Genomic DNA, 19,921 nt, shown 5'->3' on the forward strand with positions numbered 1-19,921 from the left:
CGTTTAGTCGCACGGCAAGCTTCGACGGGGAAGGATCGCGCGTTCAGCCTGGCTATTTTTCGGCGATTGATTCGCCGATTAATTAAATTCACAATGATCCGTCTGAAGGATCATTGTAGCACGCGTTATCGTCTTCCGTGATTGCCCGATCGCCAATGCGGTGCACCTTTATTGTGATCGATTCTATTTCTACATTTCTGCATTTGAAATCGCACTTGCACGGTTGTTTAAACGCGCGCGTGTCGCGCGTCACATACTGGATCAGCGTGAATTGTTAATTAACCGTTGCTGCGTGCGTGCGTGCGTGCATGCATGCGTGCGTGTGTACGTGCGTACGTGCCATGCGTGCCGTGCGTGCATGCATGCGTACGCATGTTCCTTGTGAATGGTTTACAAACTATTCCTTTTCTGAGAGAAGAAACAATATAAGATGTCTGTGTTTCACGTTATACATACATGTAAAGTTAATTATTTTTCAAATTTATTTCTAAATTATTAAATTAAAGTGTGCATGTATGCGTGTGTATGTGTGTGAAATGTCTACTTACATTTCATCAAGTTCAATCTGCGTCGCAAAGGACAGAGTGCGATGTCAAGTTATTATCAAGTGTTGAGATCTCAGTTGTTGAAACTTTATTAAATTAAAAGCAAGACCGAATCTACATTGGAGATGAGAAGCACCAGTTGAAATTGATGATCTCGTTTAACGCGCAAACAAGTTAATTGAACTATTCGTCAAGATTGAATTTGACGGCTCTTCAAATCAAGCTACGACAGGATTGTAATTACGACAAGAAAGTGAGTCCAGTTGAATAAATAATAAAATTAAATCTTTGTTGATCTTTGTGAAAAAGCACATCTCTCCTAGTACAATTTTGAGTTTAATTAATTCTCGATGTTTTTCTATGTACATTCTTAATATAGTAGTAATTTGTCTCAACATATTTCCGTATTAAATTTTTACGCTTTTACAAGTTTCAATTAAAATCAAGTTAATTGTGAAACTTGTTATTTATATATAAATACATGTATTTATTTCATCTCTCTTCTATTTCCATGTTACAGGTCCATTATGCTTCTTTTTCGAGTTTCCGATTGAAATTCGAAGCCGCGTGATGAACGATCGACAGACATATTCCAAAAGTTGCAGCGCTTCCAGCACGGCGTGTGCCATGTACGATAGAAAAGGTGAAATAACGTTTACGACGTAAGGAATATTTATTGGAAAAGGTTTTTCGCGGAAAATGCGTTGGATTTTGTTGCCGTTGTTGACGTTGATACGTGCAATATGGTGCGCGCACGGCGCCTGCGAGCCGATCAGAATCGAGATGTGTCGTGGCCTTGGCTACAATGTCACTGTCATGCCGAATCTAGTTGGTCACGAGATTCAAGGCGATGCCGATTTTACCTTACAAACGTTCAGTCCGCTCATTCAATACGGATGCAGGTAAATGCTCTTTCTACGCATATCGTTTATTGCGAATAGTACACGTTTACTATTAGTGGTAGAAGCGTTTTTTTTTTTATAACTGCAATCTTATAACAATCTTCGAATATCTCTATAACGAATGATAATAATAATAATAATAATAATAATAATAATTTAACGAAATAATTTTTTTACGCATGCACACATTGTCGGCCTTGGACATTATTTACATTTGTATTTAGATATATCGGCTGATTTCACATTAGATAAATTTCTAATAATTAACAATATGTATCTATTAAACGCAATATATGTTGAAACTTTGAATAATAAGTAATTTAAAAAGACGGAGGCAGAATGTGAAAAAATCTGACTTTTGCTGATTGTTAATAACTTGTTGCAGCGCGCAATTGCATCTGTTCTTGTGTTCGGTGTATGCTCCGATGTGTACCGAGAAGGTCCCTGCACCTATAGGTCCTTGTCGAGGTCTGTGCGAACAAGTGCGGGCACGCTGTTACCCGGTTCTTCAGGGATTCGGTTTTCCCTGGCCCGCCGCATTGAACTGTTCCAAGTTTCCACCGGAAAACAATCACCAGCACATGTGCATGGAAGGACCGGGCGAGCCAGGGCCAGCTAATCCCATTCAGGTTTTTTAGCGAATATATATGTTATAACATATATGTATACATGTATATATTAAAAATGGTTATTCGATTAAACGTTACACGTACATGTATTATCATATAGGCGGTAAGCACCAGCAACGGACCATGGGGCTGTTCCTGGTACGCCAAGTCTGGATTATACATCTTTCTGAATCGCTCTGGAAGATGCGCCGCCGCTTGCGATGCCGATATCCTTTGGTCCCAGAAGGACAAGAGGCTCGCGGAGGCCTGGATGGCCGTATTCGTAACGGTATCTTTAGTCTCCGTCGCGATCGCTATCCTGACGTTATTGAAGCCACGCAAACGACCTATACTGACCAGTCCCGCAGGTAAGAAAATCTTTCTCGCAAAGCGAAGCCATTTCTTATTGTTGCAATCGTTGCAGTCGTTACAGTCGTTTGATTGATTCTGATTCTGATTCTGATTCTGCGAATGCCGTTTTAGCGTTTTTTCACGCCATTATATTTAAGTTCTTCAAAACATGGATAATAATTGCTTGCAGAGCGTGCGATAGTCTTTTTGACCATTTGTCATGCGGCAGTCGCAATTGGCTACGTGATTCGATTGGCTGCCGGCCGGCTAAACGTCGCCTGCACTCCTGCGATTCAGTTACATCCACAGGAACAAGCTGTCTTGGCCCAGCAACAGCAGCAACAGCAGCAACAGTATCTAACGCAAGACGGCCTAGCTAATCCGTATTGCGCCGTTGTTTTTCTGCTACTCTATTATTTTGGAAACGCAGCGATCGTTTGGTAAGTTTACACATTTCTTATTTTATGCATCATTTCAATATGATTGATGAATGTAAACTAAATCGATTGGGTTGGAGATAACAGCTCCGATTATCGCTCCTTGAAATCTTTTTATTTATCGTATACTTGGATATTAATTTACAAACAATACAGATGATGTTGGTATATGTAATTTAGCTGGTGCAATTTCGTTTTACTTATTGAAAGAGGTATTTCAACAAATTTTCTCTATCGCTATATTGCTAGATTTTATAATTACGCACAGGTGCGAGAATCAAATGGTACTCTCGTATAACATGTTTCAAAGTTGTCGGGTGTTGCAGAACGGCTTGTTGCACTCGGCCAGCCTTGCTGCGGCGAGACTGCATCGTTCGCCGAGGTAGGGATAACAATCTGGCAACAGTGTTGACTCCCCTCGTGCCGCTAACGAGCCTCTGACTCCCATCTCGTCCCATCCCATCTCATCCCGTTTATACTGAGAGGCTCATCTTAACGCGTCTAACGGGTGGCATACTTGAGCAAAAAATTATCCGTTCGCCCGTGTATTTGTTTCCGATAAAAATCCCAATGTTTATGCATACGTCACATGTGTAATGTGTTGTATAAAAAAGATTCGAGAGAGTTTCATCATATCAATGTATGCTTTTGTAGAAAATGTACTTTTTAATGCGACAAATGTATTTTTTTAATTTCAAATTACAAAATTTGTAATTTTACGATTTGAAATTTCAATATTCGTGTTACGAAAAGAGAGAAGATCTTTGTAAAAGATTATTCTTCGATTCTTTATTATGTTTATCAAATTTGTGCATATTTGATTTCAGAATTTTTTTAGATTTTTCACAATATTTAAACTACTTCCGCTGAGACTAATGCCGCCTGTAGTCTTGAGATTTTCATCTACGTATATTTTTCAGAATCTTAATAAGTACTTTGCGTTCATAAATCTTTTAGTTTACTCGGATAAACGAGGATCACCCGGTATGTGAGATGGGTCGGAGAGGAACCTTGTTGCCAGATATGCATGGAGTCAATGGCATTCCATCTTAGAGAAAGCGAGTTGCTTGAGAAGGAAAAAGAAAGTACGAGAAGAGCAGAACGAGAGAGAGAGAGAGAGAGAGAGAGAGAGAGAGACGGCAAAGTGGGAGATGGACGAAACGACGCTTCGAACAAAAACAAGATGATTCATATAGTATATGAATACCATTTGTGGTTGTAATTGTGCAAACGAGTTTCGCAAAATCGATCATCTTATAATATCTCGCGAATTTTTAAATTTATTTAAACATTCAACTATAAATATTGAAAATTTTTTTTCCACGTGTTTTTCAATCTTCATCGATTTCACGTGTTATACTCATTGTCAGTTTACTATAATTTCGAAACGTACAATTCGTACAGTTTCGGACTCGAGGCTTTACGAGGCTTACAAGTTTACACTGAAAAGTACAAGTTTTAAATAAGAAATCAGTACGCCGTTAAACCCCTCAATCGCGAAGATCCGACCCTGAACTCGGACTACTCGCTCGGACTACTCGGAGCCCGAATACTTTTGCGCGCCATGCAGCGTGCTGTAGCGAACTCTATAGCGTATGGCCATAATTTACATCGAAAGAGCCGATAAACATCGCGCCCTCCGGACACGAAACCACGAAGCCACGAAGCCACGAAGCCATGAAGCCGTGCACCATGGACCCATAGGGTCCTCCTAGCCATGCATTGTCCTGTCTCGCCTCTCTCCTCTCTCATCTCTCCTCTCTCCTCTCTCCTCTTGTCTTCCACCACCTCCCTTTTCACATTATTCCCGCAACATGTGTCAAGTTTACTTTATGCTTGAAAAGCAACGAGATTTTTAACGAGCTTTCTTTAAAAGAGAAATTATGACCCATTTACGAAAATTCTCCAATTTTTGAGTTCCATTAGAGCTTTTATTAGAGCTAAGAATTTTACGCTTTTGCAATAACACAAAATTATAATACTTGACAATCCTTAAATTTTCTATTTATATCTATTTTCACGACATAGTTGTGTGAGATTAAATTGCTAATGGAATATTTTGTTAAAATTAAAAATTCGTAATACATACCACACACACACGCACGCACACACACACACAATTTCTTAAAATAAAAAATTGTCAAATTCAAGTGACGATTCGATTCAGTTCTCTCTCTCTCTATCGAAATCTATTCTGTCCTGAAAGAATCGATAATCGGCGTTGCTACGCCATTGACAGAAAGGATCGTACGGCCCCATGGTGGTAGGTAGGTAGGTAGGTAGGTAATCCGACAGTTTCGTGTTTCCGTTTCTCTCTTTTCTCTCCTTCCCTCTCCTCTGCCTCCCAGAGTCCCTGCTCCAAGAGTTTGACGGCCGTCTCAAGAACGAGGGAAAAAGGACAAGTCGGAAAGAAGGGCTCGAGGAAAGAGCTGATCCATCATCTCTCTCTCGGTGCCCACTACCCAATCGACCCAATCCCCGGCATTCTCCGGGCCTTAAGCTTAAGGACCTGGATCCGAGAATTTCTCGATAATTTATCCAAGATAAGAGCTCTACTGATGAGCTCTACGCGCCAGTGGTGAGACTGATGAGAGTGATGAGCGAAGAACGCGGCCAGTGCAGCGATGAGAAGCCATCGGGCCCCGATAACAAGTCTCCTGAGTTATCTCCTCTCGCATTCGTCTACTTCGAGGAAGACGGAATTCGGAACGTTACTGCGTCTTTTTATAAATACTTTTTTAGAAAATACATTGACGTATCGTAAAGTATATATTATATTTTAGACGATCTATAATATACATACGTATAATTCAATGTCAAATCAAAAGTAGGATTCCATTTATCCTTTTACGTTTTTTAAATACACTTTTTATACACTTTTACTACACAGCACATAAAACTAATAAAATTAAACGCGAAAACTATGTATGTGTATATTATAACTGCGTTTCGACACAGACTCTTCCATCTTTTTCTTTCCGAGCAGTGTAGTTGTTCGTTTCCGCACTTACATTTGCATTTGTCTTGCAATTATTCTTAAATACAACGTACAATTAGTTGAATCCCATCGATTTTGCGAATGTGAATCACGCACGTAAACGAATTCTTCCATGCGAGTGAATTAGTCCATTAAATAACATCAACTTTTCCGATTTCATGATCGTGAGAGAAGACCGAGTTAAACAGGACAGGATAAAAAAAAGACGGAGACGAAGCGATCGAGGGAACGGGAAGAACGCGCGCGCGCGCGCGAGAGAGAGAGAGAGAGAGAGAGAGAGAGAGAGAGAGAGAGAGGCTTCGTCGTGTATAGAGATCCCGCGGGGTATATAATCAGCGAGATGAGATGAGAGGGGCACTAGCTACCTCTTGTTTGTTTTGTTAGTTAGCGAGTCGTTAGGTAGTCTCTCCTCTCTGCCCTCCTTCCGCGACGGAGTCCGAGTTGCACGGAAACTGCGAGTGGTCGACCACCCAGCCGTGTAGCAGTCTACGTCGTGGTAGCGAGATTACCGAGAGAAAGAAAGAGAGGGGAGAGAGAGAGAGAGAGAGAATCTCGTGCCACACTAATCGGCAACTTATTACGCATACTTAGACGACATCGAGCTCGTTATTAATCGTTCTTATGCCTGCACGTCGATCGTTATCGCTAGGCCGGCAACGTCCAGAAAAATCATCCTTTTCTTCTCTCCCTTATTTTTATATATATTTATACACTTCTAGCCTTTTTTTATATTACTTAATTCTCTCTCTAACCGTTAATCTGTCCCTTTAGATATTTTTTTCCTTTCCCTTTTTAAGTTTTTAAGTTTTTATCGACGTTCCTCACGGTGCAATCGCGTCGCTCCATTCATCACCGCGCGACGCGCGACCGGAATTCGTCGAGTGAGTTTTTGCTTGTCCAAACGTAATAAATTCGTGGAAGGGAATTAGCGAATCTGTCGAATATCCTCGCTCCACAATTGTCAGAGATTCGATTTGGGCTGTACATACATACGTCTCGCGCGACGCGACTTCAATGGAGATGTCAAATTCAACCTTCTCGACTCTTCAACTTTTTCACTTGGCATCTTTCGGCGATACGGCGATACGGCACTGTCTAAAAATATATTTATTAAAATAGATGAATCGTTATTGTTGTTAACATTCTCCAATGTGTTGGTGCAAGAGGAGTCGAGAACTATACCTGTTGGTATTACCTGTTAGATTTGTGGACCTACCAATGTAGATGTGCGCCAAGAGACACGGCTACCGTGTCCGCCGAGTAAATACTACCAGATACCAGATATGTATAGTGGCGGCAAACACTCGAGAAGGTTGAGACGAGACGATCGAGCCTAGGCTTTCAAAATTCGACGTCGAATGCCGTAGTTAACCGCTTCGAGATTCAGTGTATTTGTAAAAAGAAATTATTCTATTTAAATATAAATATGAGATTTTTTTTATTGTTATACATTTCAAATTCTCTAGATATATCATCTGTCGTTAATTGTCTTATTTCGATTTCAAATGTCAAGATTACGTTGACGCGCTCGCACGTCGTAAATATCCGCGCGAAGAATCGCTTCGCTGAGAACCGTTTCGGAGCCTGGAACTGCCTGGAACGAACAATGGTCCAGCGGCATGCGTGCTGGTCTCGCGCATGAGAGAGAGAGAGAGAGAGAGAAAGAGAACGTGCCTTTCTTCGTCCTCCCAGCCTCGCACTCCTCGCAGCGCAGCGCAGCGCAGTGTCCAGCAGCGTTATGCATGGTCGTGCATGGTCGTGCACTGCACGCACGTGCAACTGCACAGTCACATCGCAGGATCATACCATCACACAGATCACACAGATCACACTGCCTGTAATCCATTCTCCCCGGCAACCAGTTATGCTCGCCGAGAGAGCATGAGAGAGCCAAGAGGTTGCCTGTTGCAGTGAAAAGCCGACTAATTAATCACGCGAGTCTCTCTCTCTCTCTCTCTCTCTCTCTCTCTCTCTCTCTCTCTCTCTCTCTCTCTGTCTTCGACAAGATCGAAAAGCAGCGCGAACAGGTCAAACGAGGCGCAAACACTTACTTGGCTCGGCCGTCTCGCGCGTCTCACTCTAGCATTGTGTGTGCTCCTAGTCCTACCTTCCACCTTTTATCCGTCTATAGTCCCTGTAGTAGCCTATAGTCGTTCTCTCCTTCCTTCCTTCCTTCCTTCCTTCCTTCCTTCCTTCCTTCCTTCCTTCCTTCCTCTTTCATTTAGCAAACTCGCAGAGTTATACAATCGATTCGAAGAAGCTTTTAGAACATGATGATTGACTGATGAATTCCATGTCCATCGACAGACTCTGCAATTTTTGCGTACTTACTTGCAAATTTTACGTACTTAATTTTGATTATTTTAATTGTGAAAATCTAATCTATTATGTATAAATGGAATTATTGTTGCGAGTAACGTGTATAGAATTCCCATTTGATGTTGTATTCGATACGATTTGGACCACAGGTGGGTCGTGATATGCGCGTGGTGGTGCATAATGGCCAGAAAATGGACGAGAACGGCTGGCAACTACAAGGAGGATAGTTTCGGACTGCAGCAGGGATTCTCAACCGTAGCCACCGTCGCGGCCTGGAGCCTCCCCGCTGCGCATACTATCGCCGTACTGGTCACGAGGGATGTCGACGCCGATGAGTTGACTGGTAAGTCCCACTTGGTCCCACTACTCTACTCCCAGTCCTGTTAGACATCTACTTAAATTGGACATCTCCAGGAGGAATTTTATCAAATCGATCCAACGCAACGCAACCAATACATTTTCCTCTCCAACTTTATTCGCGTTCATTTAAGACACCGTTAACTTTCCAAACGTACTTTGAACTGAAACCTACTGCTTGGAGTACTTTGGCTGGGGTCGCAATGGCGCACGATATTAAAACTCGCGTTGGTCAGCCTCTAAGAAGAATGCCCGGAGTGGTTTTACGGCCACGCCTCGTTATACCGTTTGTTTTATGAGGTTGCGCCATTGGCGTAGTTGGAAGTTGGATCCTCGGATTCACTCGGGATTCTCGGGATCCTTATAGTCTTCAATCGTTGTTTTCTTTTTAACCCTATCCCTACTCATCTCTTGATTCTTATCTTTATCTATCCTTGCCATCTAGTCTCTCCATCGATCTTAATTCGCGTGGTCCAGTTGAGAAGGCTATTTTATGCTAATACGCACCGCCGCGCCGCGCTCTCTTGTATTTACGTTCTCGATAAGTTATGCTTGAGAGCGACCAGCCAAGATTAGCATCTTCGAATTAAACGACCGGTTCGGAGCGTAGCGATACAACCTTCGATTATTCTCATACCATTAATCATTATATTTGCCCTTGAATGTGTAAATACGGATAATACAAATAAGTATAACACGTACGGGAATAATTGACTTTATACTGAAAAATATCAGGAAATACAATATATTATCTTTGAATCTATTTCGTTTTTCATAGTCGATTCGCGCTCAATGTTTCCCTTTGTGCTCTGTTTCGCGTCTCCGATCACGGGTAGTAGAAAGAAAGAAAAAAAAAATGAAATTAGGTCGATCCAGCTAATGCGTGGATCGCGGAAGGAATGTCAGCGATGCGCTTCACCATCAGTATATATGTCGGGATCTGCAGCCGCATTCTCCCTCGCAAAATAAAAAAAATTTTCCCAGCACGTGAGACGTATAGGACCAAAAATTCTTCACGCTCTCGCGTTCTCTATACGAATTATTAAATCGGAGAATGCGCTTGAAAAAATTATTTAAAGATTTAAATGACTGTACTTGTTTCGAGCAACATCTGAAGATGCACAACATCTATAATATATACGAATGCCCGCAATTCACGGAAGGAACATTTGTCTCGGAATCTGCGTACTTTCTTAATATCCAGTTAAGTCAATTTGCTGGCTGTATTTCGACAAGTTATCCGCGCGTACATCCAAAGAAAGCTCGGGTAGTCGTAAGTTACTTTGTTTGTTTCTCTTCTAGCTGCAGGCAACATTCACAATCTAAATAAAACTTGCCTCGCAACTTATCACTGTCCATCGATTTAGAACCAAAAGTTATCCAAAAGTGTACTTGAAGCCTTTACCATATGTGCACCATGAAAGAAAATGTCAGTGTCCTTCCTATTATTAGGCCGGTATTCATAATTCTTAATTCTCGATTCTTAATTCTTATATTTAAAATCATCTTATTTTGAAGTATCTACTTCAAGTACCCTCTTTACCCTTTTAAACGCAAACGTTTGTATTATATCGTACAACAATTAAATTAAATAACGAAACATTCCGCAATTGCAATTTTAAATCAAAGCTATATGTATATGTATATGATTATAATATCTGATTCTTTTCTTCATTCAGCGATATCGTACATACTCCATATATCAGTACGTAATATTATATTGTATATAATATACGTAAAGACACTTATTCGCAGCGAGTGTCGCAAAGATATTAATTTTGATTTATCTGTTGCAGCGAGTTGTTTCGTCGGTCAGCAGAACGCGCATTCCCTTCTGGTATTAGTGCTGGCGCCGCAAATCGTCTATCTGTCATTCGGCGCAACGTTCCTTTTAATTGGCTTGGCAACATTGATGTTACCGCGGCGCCCGACGGTGACACCGACGTCGACATCGATGTCGACGGCGTCGTCGTCGTCATCGTCGACGGCGGCGGCGGCAGCGGCAGCGGCAGTTTTAACGGCGCTAACGGCGTCCCACGCGAATCCATTGCGTTCGCAGCGAAGTGAAATTTCCGGCAAATCATCCCCAGGAGAAATTCACCGGCGACAAAAGCAGTTACTGATTCGCGTCGGCATATTCGGTTGCCTCTACGCCATCCTGATCATTTGCCTCGCCAGCACGACTTTCTATGAATGGTGGGGAAGAGAAACGTGGCTCCGAGCACCGGAACCATCAACGGCACCTCGCGTACCTGCTCGTCCTCTGTTGCAAGTTTTCATTCTACGATTAGTAGTGACCCTCGGTGCCGGCGTGATGGCCGCCGCGTGGATCTGGTGGCCGGAAGTAACGAACGCTTGCCGTAAGCTGCCACACTGCAAACAACCTCCGCATAAATGCCATCCTGTCCCCCTTGTACACACCTGTTACAACGCTGCCAATCCTATACCTCATCAGATTCACCATCTTGCTCATCTAACGCCGTCGCAGCATCCTCTATTGCATCAGCATGCAACATTAACCAATTCGCAATTGCCACATAGGAACCATAAGAATAAGAAGCATCGGAAACACCGGAAACATTATCATTCCGGTAGCGAAACGCAAGTTTGAACTTTGAATGAACGCTAACACGTTAGCTGTTTCTTTTGTGCCTTACGTCGCGTCGCGTCGCGTCGCATCCAATTCGATCCAGTTCAAGTGTCGTATTAGGTACTTATTGTTAGTCTTAAAACTCCATCCAGAGTCAGCGACGACATACAATAACATTTGTAGATATTGGTAGTCGAAACGATCTTACAATGTGGGTAAGCTCGGACTGCCGGAATCGGGAATACTGCCTATTAGAAACGAATTAAACAAAGTATATAATATACTTTTGTATTTGTCTGTTAAATTTTCTCATCACATTTTTCTACACACATAAAATGATCTATTTCAAGTTATTTAGCATCTTAATGACATATATCGATACAACCCTTGTTAATTAACAAATCTCTTTTTTTTTCTTCTCATAATTGTGATAGAACAGTACATAAATTTATAAGCATTTTTTCAACTTATAAATAGGATAGCGTGCCAAAGTCTCATAGAAGTTATCCTTGTCACAGGATAACATTATATAAATTTTTAATTATGTTGCTTGATAACAAGCGCATTAATGAGTCTTGCTTTACGAGATATAATAGATTTATTGGATTTACTTTACGTATCAATTATTGCTGCACGTATAGCTCACAGCGCAATCACGACCTTTTTTCTGTACATACATACATATATATACGCTATTGAATTTATCCGCTCGAATATTCATGGGGGACGAGAGAACGAATGCTAAATTTAAACCTCAAAGAATCGTAGAATAGGCCAGATGGGAAGAGTGCGTCCATTTCGATTTCCATCTGCAACAGTCTGCACTCTGCGGGCCTGAACTCTTGCAACGTCGTGATCCTGATCAATCCTCTGTGTGTGTGTGTGTGTGTGTGCGCGCGCGCGTGTGTGTGAGAGAGAGACCGCTTCAACATGTACATGTACATACATACCTTAAACATATATAGAAGCCGCGCATACAATTATAGAACGATCGTACATCGTACCTTGATTCTGTGATGTATAATTTCTAATGGTGCGATTTTTGCATACACCTTTAACTGTTGTTAGAGGAGAGAAATAAATTTGTAAAATGTCCATTTTCCTCTATTATTAATTTGTACTCTTTTTTTTCTCGAAAGCTCGTAAATGAATTTTGATTTTATATAAAAAAGAATATATGAGAAATAAACATTTGATTTAAAGTGTGATGATAGATTATTTAAAATGATTGTTAATACAATTTATAATATAGATATGTAATAAAATTGTATATGTGTACTTATATTAAAATAATTATATAAAAAAAACAAAGACGGATTCTCTGTCTAACTAGTTATTTTAAGTTATATTCAGTTGAAGTGCAAGAGAAAAAGTTAAGGCGAAGCCTCCTGTTTTACCGATTAAATCATGTAATTTTTGTATAAGAAATATTTTGTTTCTCTTTCATCGATTCGAAAATCCTTTTCCAGGATTAAAGTACATATATGCATTAATACGTGTCTGTGAAGTGGCGACTATGCCTAGAACGATCAAAAATTTCAAAATTGATATATTTTTTACTATTTCTTAAAGTGAAACATGGCATCTCAGCTATCAAGTCATGATAACATTTGCTTGAAATGAATGCTTTGCAACCTGTACATATGAAATAGTAGTTCCTAGACACGTAGTTTACACGAACAAATAACATCGAGTTCCTAGAATTAGACTTAGACGCTTTATCGCGATGAAGTTATATGAAAATTGACACGAATGTGCGACTGCGTGTATCATAGGTTGCGTGAGATATTGATGTAGTAACATATAAAAACATGTCGATGCGTGGCGCGCGGCGTGACCTCTGGTGACTTCGTCGGAGTTCTAGCTTCGCTTTAGGATTCCCTTAAAGGCAGTTAAAGGAGAGTGGCGAGTGAAAGTCAGATGAGAGTAATATTGAAGAAAATTATGTATGTATATTGTGTATATCGAAAAGAATGGATATCTATATTAAAAAATCTTAAAGGAGATGATGGAAAAAAATTATTGTATTTATTTTAGCAGAGGTAAAACGAGGACGGTGAGATTGGATAAAAATTGAGGTTATGTAACTAGTAGTGAAGTGGAAGGACAAAACATTACTCGTCACTTGAAAAATAAATTGATTAACGAAAGAAATGGATGCTGATTTTGAAGAACTTTCGCACGACGCGAACATAATTGCTAGATTGAAGCAGTTCAGTGAAGCAGCCTTCAAAATCCAGGATATGACAGAATTGGTTAGCGATCCCTCGCTATTCGATAAACTTTCCAATACAGATAAAATTAAATATAACTTGTTGTTATCTTATAGTCTTAATAGTCTGTTTTGGATGTACTTGAAAGCCGAAGGTATGTAAAAATTTTAATTCTCAAGATACAAGTTAGATTACCAATTTAGATCGTACGTATTGATTATTAAATTATTATTGATTGTAGGAATAGATCCTTCGAAGCATCGAATTAGATCAGAAAATGAGAGATTGAAAAAAGCGATGATACGAGCGAAACAAATCAATGATAAAAATACACTTATGCCACGTGTCGATATAAATGCTGCTAAAAGATTTATGAGGAGTGGTTTATGGGAACCGAAACAAAAGAAACACAAGAGCATCGAGAAGAAGATTGACAAATCTGAAGATCAGTCACCCACATAATAAATATTACAAGTTCTATTATTTATACATGAATTTATGTAAAATTTATTTTTTACATGCGTTTTCTACGTTTTTATTTAAATAACTTAATGTTTATTGCTTTAATCAATATTTTCATTAAAGATATAAGATTCGATCTTTTTTATCTACATTGCCATTCTAGCATCCTGTTATTCTTTGATTTTCAATCACTATCAGGACAGGATTGCATTTAGATTTTCACCCGAATACCATGCCATTCAGAGGTATCATTTTAGTGCACGAAGAAATCTTAGAAATAGGAATAAATATTAAGATTTCGACCTATCAGAAACTGCAGATTATACACTGGAATACACTGTGGTTTTAGATAAGTTGAAATGTTAATATATTTGTAAGAAATCTTAATAAAGATTTGCGATTATTAACGTAAATATTTCGATAATACATTATTAAATTCGTAATTTTTTATTACATAAATGCTGTATAAATAAATACGCATACTTTTAATATTATACATCTTATATATTGCTGAAAAATGACAATTTTTTCTTCACTACCGTGGGCCTTGAGTGCCACCATTCGGTTACTCTTGGCGAAAAATATCTGACGACACTAGCGTCCACTAGCGTTTCCACAGGTCATAAATTCGAAGAGCATGAAGCATCCCGTTATAGCGGGAAAATGGAAATACGCAAAACAATAAAGTGATACGAGAAAGTACTAATCCGCGCTCGTACAGCCAATCACATCACAGGACACGACACGATACGTATCTTGGATTCGTAGAGATCTTGGACTGTAGAGACTGCGCGTGATGCAAACGACGCAAGATGCGAGTAAACGCGAGCAGACGCGAGCAGACGCGAGCTCTGTGCGAACAGAGCGAGTTGCGCGAGTGAGCCAGCGAACGTAAGCTATATACCTCTGTTCGCATCGATCACACCGTCGACGTGATGGCAGCTCAATGGATTCGTACAGCAGTAAGTAGGGACGACGAGTCGCACTGTTCGCGAAATTATCCAAGGAACTGCTGCCGTGCGTAACTACTCCGCATCCCTGTAATACATTCTCTTACCCCCTGAGAAAGGTTAGAACTCCTCGCGGATCGCATCGCATATTGTCCTCCATCTCGTCTTTGCTCTTACGTCTCCTACGCATATCCACTCTCTCTCTCTTTCTCTCTCCACACATGCATCTATCACTGTTCCTCTGTGATATAGCTTAATGTTCTAATTCCGTCCGGCTCTCCGTTTTCTACTTTGATGATTCCTTTGCACATTGGGTAACTGGATATTATATTCTTATCGGTATAATTTCGGCGAGTCTTTGAAATAATTTCCGGGATTATCAGGTCGACGTAAATAAAGATTATTCCTTATTCGCGGAGAATCAGTCTTGCCGGAGTTGTACCTTCATTACCTATTTAAGCCATATATATGTGACGTGTGCCAACAGATTTCTTCAAAAATTACTGGTGCACGGCTTTATAGCAGCAAGGTACACAAATGCACCCTTATTCCTGGAGATGGCATTGGACCCGAGATTTCCATTGCCGTACAAAAAATCTTCGATGCCGCCAAGGTAAGATATATTTGCGTTTTGACTAATGCAACAAGATTGATTCCTTACTTGGTGTTAAGCGGTTCTGTATTTAGATCTAGGTCTTTGTTTTCATGTCCTGATCCGACTTGAGTAATTAGAGGAGGATATGTTTCCTGTTGACTAAAAACATCTTTTTTTTTATCACTGATTAGTTTATTATAATCAGAGGGGTTTAGCAGCTTACATAACATGATTATTCAATTTATAATCTCTTTTAATAGTATACGTGCATTTGATACTCTTATTTGGATATATTATTGATGTAAATACATGTATTTTTACTTCAATATCCTAATGCATACTATGTATTTTATTTCAATGTACTTGCTATATGTATTTGTTTTTTATCTTTTACAATAATTGTTTTCTTAATTTGTCTGAAAAAAACCAGGTGCCAATAGAATGGGAATCAGTTGATGTAACGTCAGTAAAAGGTCCAGATGGTAAGTTTGGTATACCACAAGCAGCCATCGATTCTATCAATAGGAATAAAATTGGCCTTAAGGGACCTCTAATGACTCCAATTGGAAAAGGTCACAGATCTCTCAATCTTGCACTCAGAAAGTAAGCATCCTAGAATTTACAGTACAATATACATATATACATATCAAGCGCGCACACACACACACACACACACACACGTGCGTAAGTCAAATTAATTCGCGAGATACGCGAGTATATATCAGTTGAATTTTTAAAACAGTACAGTTGTCCAAAGTAATGCATAGATCATACATAATCGTAATATTCGTAATATCGTGATAAGAGCAGCACGAGCGATTGTTCTAAATACATATCTTACCGCTTGCTTCTCTTGGAAAGTAAAATACACACGTCGTATCTCATTTATCTGTTTACAAATATTTGCAGAGAATTTAATTTATATGCCAATGTGCGACCATGCCGATCTTTGGAGGGATACAAGACACTGTACGATAATGTCGACGTCGTTACTATCAGAGAAAATACGGAAGGTGAATACTCTGGTATAGAACATGAAATTGTAGAAGGCGTCGTTCAGTCCATCAAGTTAATCACGGAGGAGGCCTCTCGTAGAGTAGCAGAATTTGCTTTTCAATATGCCACAGACAATAATAGGAAAAAGGTACATTCCAAGTATTATCATCAAACGATGAAACATGAGTAATAAGTATTTGATCAGATCAGATTGACTAAAATTTATTTATAGGTTACTGCTGTACATAAAGCGAATATCATGAGAATGTCGGATGGCTTGTTCTTGAGATGTTGTCGAGAAGCAGCCCAAAAGTTTCCATCGGTCAAATTCGAGGAGAGGTACTTGGATACAGTTTGCCTAAACATGGTACAAGATCCGAGTCAGTACGACGTGCTCGTCATGCCTAACTTGTACGGTGATATTTTATCTGATATGTGCGCTGGACTCGTCGGAGGTCTCGGTCTGACACCAAGCGGAAACATTGGTCTGAAAGGAGCCTTGTTTGAATCGGTATAGTCATTCATTTCATGAATGTGTAAAGACGACGAAATTTTAAATTGAAGTAACTGGTATATACATATATTAATTTTACTTAACAAGATGATCAATTTTATTAACACAGGTACATGGAACTGCACCCGATATTGCCGGGCAAGATAAGGCAAACCCCACAGCGTTGTTGCTCTCCGCGGTGATGATGCTCAAGCACATGGGCCTGAGCAACCATGCCAAGATCATTGAACACTCTGCTTACGACACTATCAAGGAAGCAAAGTATCTAACCGGTGATTTAGGCGGCACTGCAAAGTGCAGCGAGTATACCAATGAAATTTGTAAGAAAATTGCCGCGCAAGTCAAATAAAAGGCAGACACCTTTGTTTCGTTTTGTCGAAATTTGAACTGCCAAAATACTCATAGAATCCGCGATGAAGGGACTGCTATTTTCTACCATTTGTTGTATCGCATACAATTTCGTCTCCGCGCGATTAGAAATTTGTAATTGAAATCGACGGAATGCAAGTATCGCTGAGTATTCTTTCAGTCGCTCACGCGTATGCGTATGAATTTTCTCCCTTTCTCGATGTATTATCTCGATTTAATTTAGACAATTTGACCCGACCGATTTAAGATTCGTCAAGTTGAAATAAGTGCCGGAATGGTATTTAATTTTATTTCATTCATATTAAACGTTAAATGCAATATGATGGCATGCGCCATCATTTCTGATCGATTTGATCGATCGTACACGTTTCTGTAAATAACCAATATGATATAAACCGTTGAACATATAAATTGTTCAGAGAAAAGATCTTAATAGAGACTGTAAAGATTAGCCATGTAAATTAAATAGTAGGAATGCTGTATCATAGTTTTAAATAAAGTTGTTATGCGAGACGTATGTCTTACGGTTAGAGTAAGAATAGTTGAAAATATCGAAATCGCGCAGTATTATGAAGAAATAAAAATTTACAAAATTGATACCTACTTTATTCTATATAGCAAATTATTTCCCTTGCGAGACTAAAACATTCTTAATAATTTATCACATTAGAATTCGGAAAATTTAGAAATTATTTTCAAAAATTCTCTTTCAGTTATCTCTAGTACAATTTGTAGAGAGGCACATATTCATATGTATAATAATTTTTGAATGAAACAAAATCGCAAAGGAAGGTGACGATATGTGTGAAAGAAAAGTCCTCTCGATCGTTCTTTGTATCTGCAAGATGCAACATTAGTCGAAGAGGTGTATCATTCCTTTCCTCCTCTCGCCTCGCAGTGTATACCTTATAGCACTCATCCGGCCAACACTTGATAACTTCCCCCCTCCCTTGCTCTCATCCTCGTCTCCGCGTCGTTCTTCGAAACGATATTGTACGGTACGGTGGTGGGATGCGCCGCGCTCAGGAAAACTCTCAAGTATGAGAAAAGTTGCTGGCCATATTTCACCGGTGCGGTGGGGCTGGAAACGAAGGAAAAGGACGAGACGAGACGAAACGAGGAGGGGACCAAGTGTCATCTTCGCCGCTCGTTAATTCCTTCTGTGATTTATCGCAATCCGCCGCGAGTGAGTAATGACTAACTTCTCCGTTCAAAAATTTAGTTATTACATTTTCCTTTAGACGTAGATGTAAGATACGGCGCGCGCGGCGCGGCGTCGCGCTACTTTAAAGCTTTTCAATGGTATTCGCCAGTATTGAAAAGGGAAATCTTACGATAATCATGCATGATGTTGGTGAATGTTGGGGAGAGGGGGATGACAAAAGATCCATTCGTACTCCATCATTACTCTTAATCGAAAATTTCTCATTCTCCGAACAGAGTAAGAGATTTTTTTTTTTTCGTACAAGACGCTGGATATTTGTTACATCTAGATATCTAGAAATGTACGACGTATATAGGTATCTTTACATGTTACCGACCCTCAAACTGCACGACTCGTGACATTATACGTTTTAAAATGCATTTGAAATCCGGCAAAACACTGAATAGCGGCGGAATTGATAAACCCCTCGTGACATTACGCTCTTGTCTACGAGATGTAACGGCAATGCTAACGAGTTTGTACTTTGTATGTCGGATAGGCTGTGCGAGTCGATGGAAGAAGCGCGGGAGAGAAGGTGGGGAGGAGTCGAGGAGTAGTTGCACACAAAGGTCCGACACTCACGGGCAAAGTGTGGCAAACGCGGGGCGTATGCATATTCAGCGCGGGACACGAGGAGCTAGAGGACGGGGGGTGCGTGCACGCGTGCATGTGCCATCGTAGTCATAGGAATAATAAAAATTCGAGGGTTGAAATTATTTAGATTTATGCCCGCTCTCTTGTCCGCCGTGCCACGCCGTCGTGCCGCCGTCGCGTCGCGATTCGATTCCGGGGAACAAATTTCATGCATTATTCAGGATCCGGGCCCGACCGATGCAACCACCCCCTCCCCCTCCCCCCGGTCGCAATGGAAGCGATCCTCGAGAAAAAAAAAGAAAAAAAAGTTTTTAATCTCTCGTCGCGCCCCAATAACGCGCGTGTACCTCTCATCGCGACCACCCTCGCGACTCTTTAAGAAGCGGAAGACGATACAGCGATTCGATCCACGTACTCGTACGTGCAGCCGGAACACTTTGGAATCTTTGTAAGAATAACCGTGCATGTCTTTACAGAATTTATATGATTACGGATGTTTAAAAATTCTACTTCGATACATTATTTTACAGAGAGAGAGAGAGAGAGAGAGAGAGAGAGAGAGAGAGAGAGAGAGAGAATAATCACTCTTATTTATTCAAAACGATTGATGCTACATCACCTGTTGAAGATGCTGGTTTTTCTAGCGCGGTTTTCTACATAACAAATGAGATACGCTCGCGCGTATGTTTTCTCAATCTCAATTTGAAATTATTTCGGTAGACGTTATCAGCGCTATTTGTGTCTTGTTCTATCTTTACTAATTCCAAAAACGCAAAACAAGAGAATAAAATGCGCAATAAAACAAACAGCACGTCGAATGCACCCTTGGTATTTCTTTTGTTTGAATTATTATATTTACCAAAGAGAGAGCGAGAGAGAGAGAGAGAGAGAGAGAGAGAGAGAGAGAGAGAGAGAGA

The 19,921-nt window shown here is 40.2% G+C and overlaps 3 protein-coding genes across 5 annotated transcripts; all 3 read left to right on the plus strand.

Moving 5' to 3' along the window:
- The first annotated feature begins 475 nt into the window (after positions 1 to 475).
- On the plus strand, positions 476 to 12,174 carry LOC108745804 (frizzled-4). Its single transcript, XM_018482175.1, has 7 exons — positions 476 to 798; positions 1,066 to 1,447; positions 1,833 to 2,076; positions 2,177 to 2,423; positions 2,597 to 2,846; positions 8,310 to 8,503; positions 10,314 to 12,174. The coding sequence occupies exons 2-7, from the start codon at positions 1,245 to 1,247 to the stop codon at positions 11,126 to 11,128; spliced, it is 1,953 nt and encodes a 650-aa protein (XP_018337677.1). The 5' UTR covers positions 476 to 798; positions 1,066 to 1,244; the 3' UTR covers positions 11,129 to 12,174.
- Positions 12,175 to 12,871: 697 nt separating this feature from the next.
- LOC108745741 (nuclear nucleic acid-binding protein C1D-like) lies at positions 12,872 to 13,801 on the plus strand. Of its 3 annotated transcripts, none has more exons than XM_018482068.1 (3): positions 12,872 to 13,057; positions 13,148 to 13,474; positions 13,562 to 13,801. In XM_018482068.1, the coding sequence occupies exons 2-3, from the start codon at positions 13,261 to 13,263 to the stop codon at positions 13,780 to 13,782; spliced, it is 435 nt and encodes a 144-aa protein (XP_018337570.1). In that variant the 5' UTR covers positions 12,872 to 13,057; positions 13,148 to 13,260; the 3' UTR covers positions 13,783 to 13,801. The 3 variants fall into 3 exon arrangements, with proteins under 3 accessions (XP_018337570.1, XP_018337568.1, XP_018337569.1); XM_018482066.1 differs by having other exon boundaries at positions 12,872 to 13,053; positions 13,145 to 13,474; XM_018482067.1 differs by having other exon boundaries at positions 12,872 to 13,053.
- A 795-nt stretch (positions 13,802 to 14,596) lies between these two features.
- LOC108745711 (probable isocitrate dehydrogenase [NAD] subunit alpha, mitochondrial) lies at positions 14,597 to 17,428 on the plus strand. Its single transcript, XM_018482019.1, has 6 exons — positions 14,597 to 14,744; positions 15,220 to 15,345; positions 15,758 to 15,930; positions 16,237 to 16,471; positions 16,556 to 16,834; positions 16,947 to 17,428. Exons 1-6 carry the CDS (start codon positions 14,718 to 14,720, stop codon positions 17,184 to 17,186), a joined length of 1,080 nt encoding a protein of 359 aa, XP_018337521.1. The 5' UTR covers positions 14,597 to 14,717; the 3' UTR covers positions 17,187 to 17,428.
- Positions 17,429 to 19,921: the final 2,493 nt, after the last annotated feature.

This window comes from Trachymyrmex septentrionalis, unplaced genomic scaffold (assembly GCF_001594115.1).
Source record: "Trachymyrmex septentrionalis isolate Tsep2-gDNA-1 unplaced genomic scaffold, Tsep1.0 scaffold148, whole genome shotgun sequence".
NCBI classification, from domain to species: domain Eukaryota; kingdom Metazoa; phylum Arthropoda; class Insecta; order Hymenoptera; family Formicidae; genus Trachymyrmex; species Trachymyrmex septentrionalis.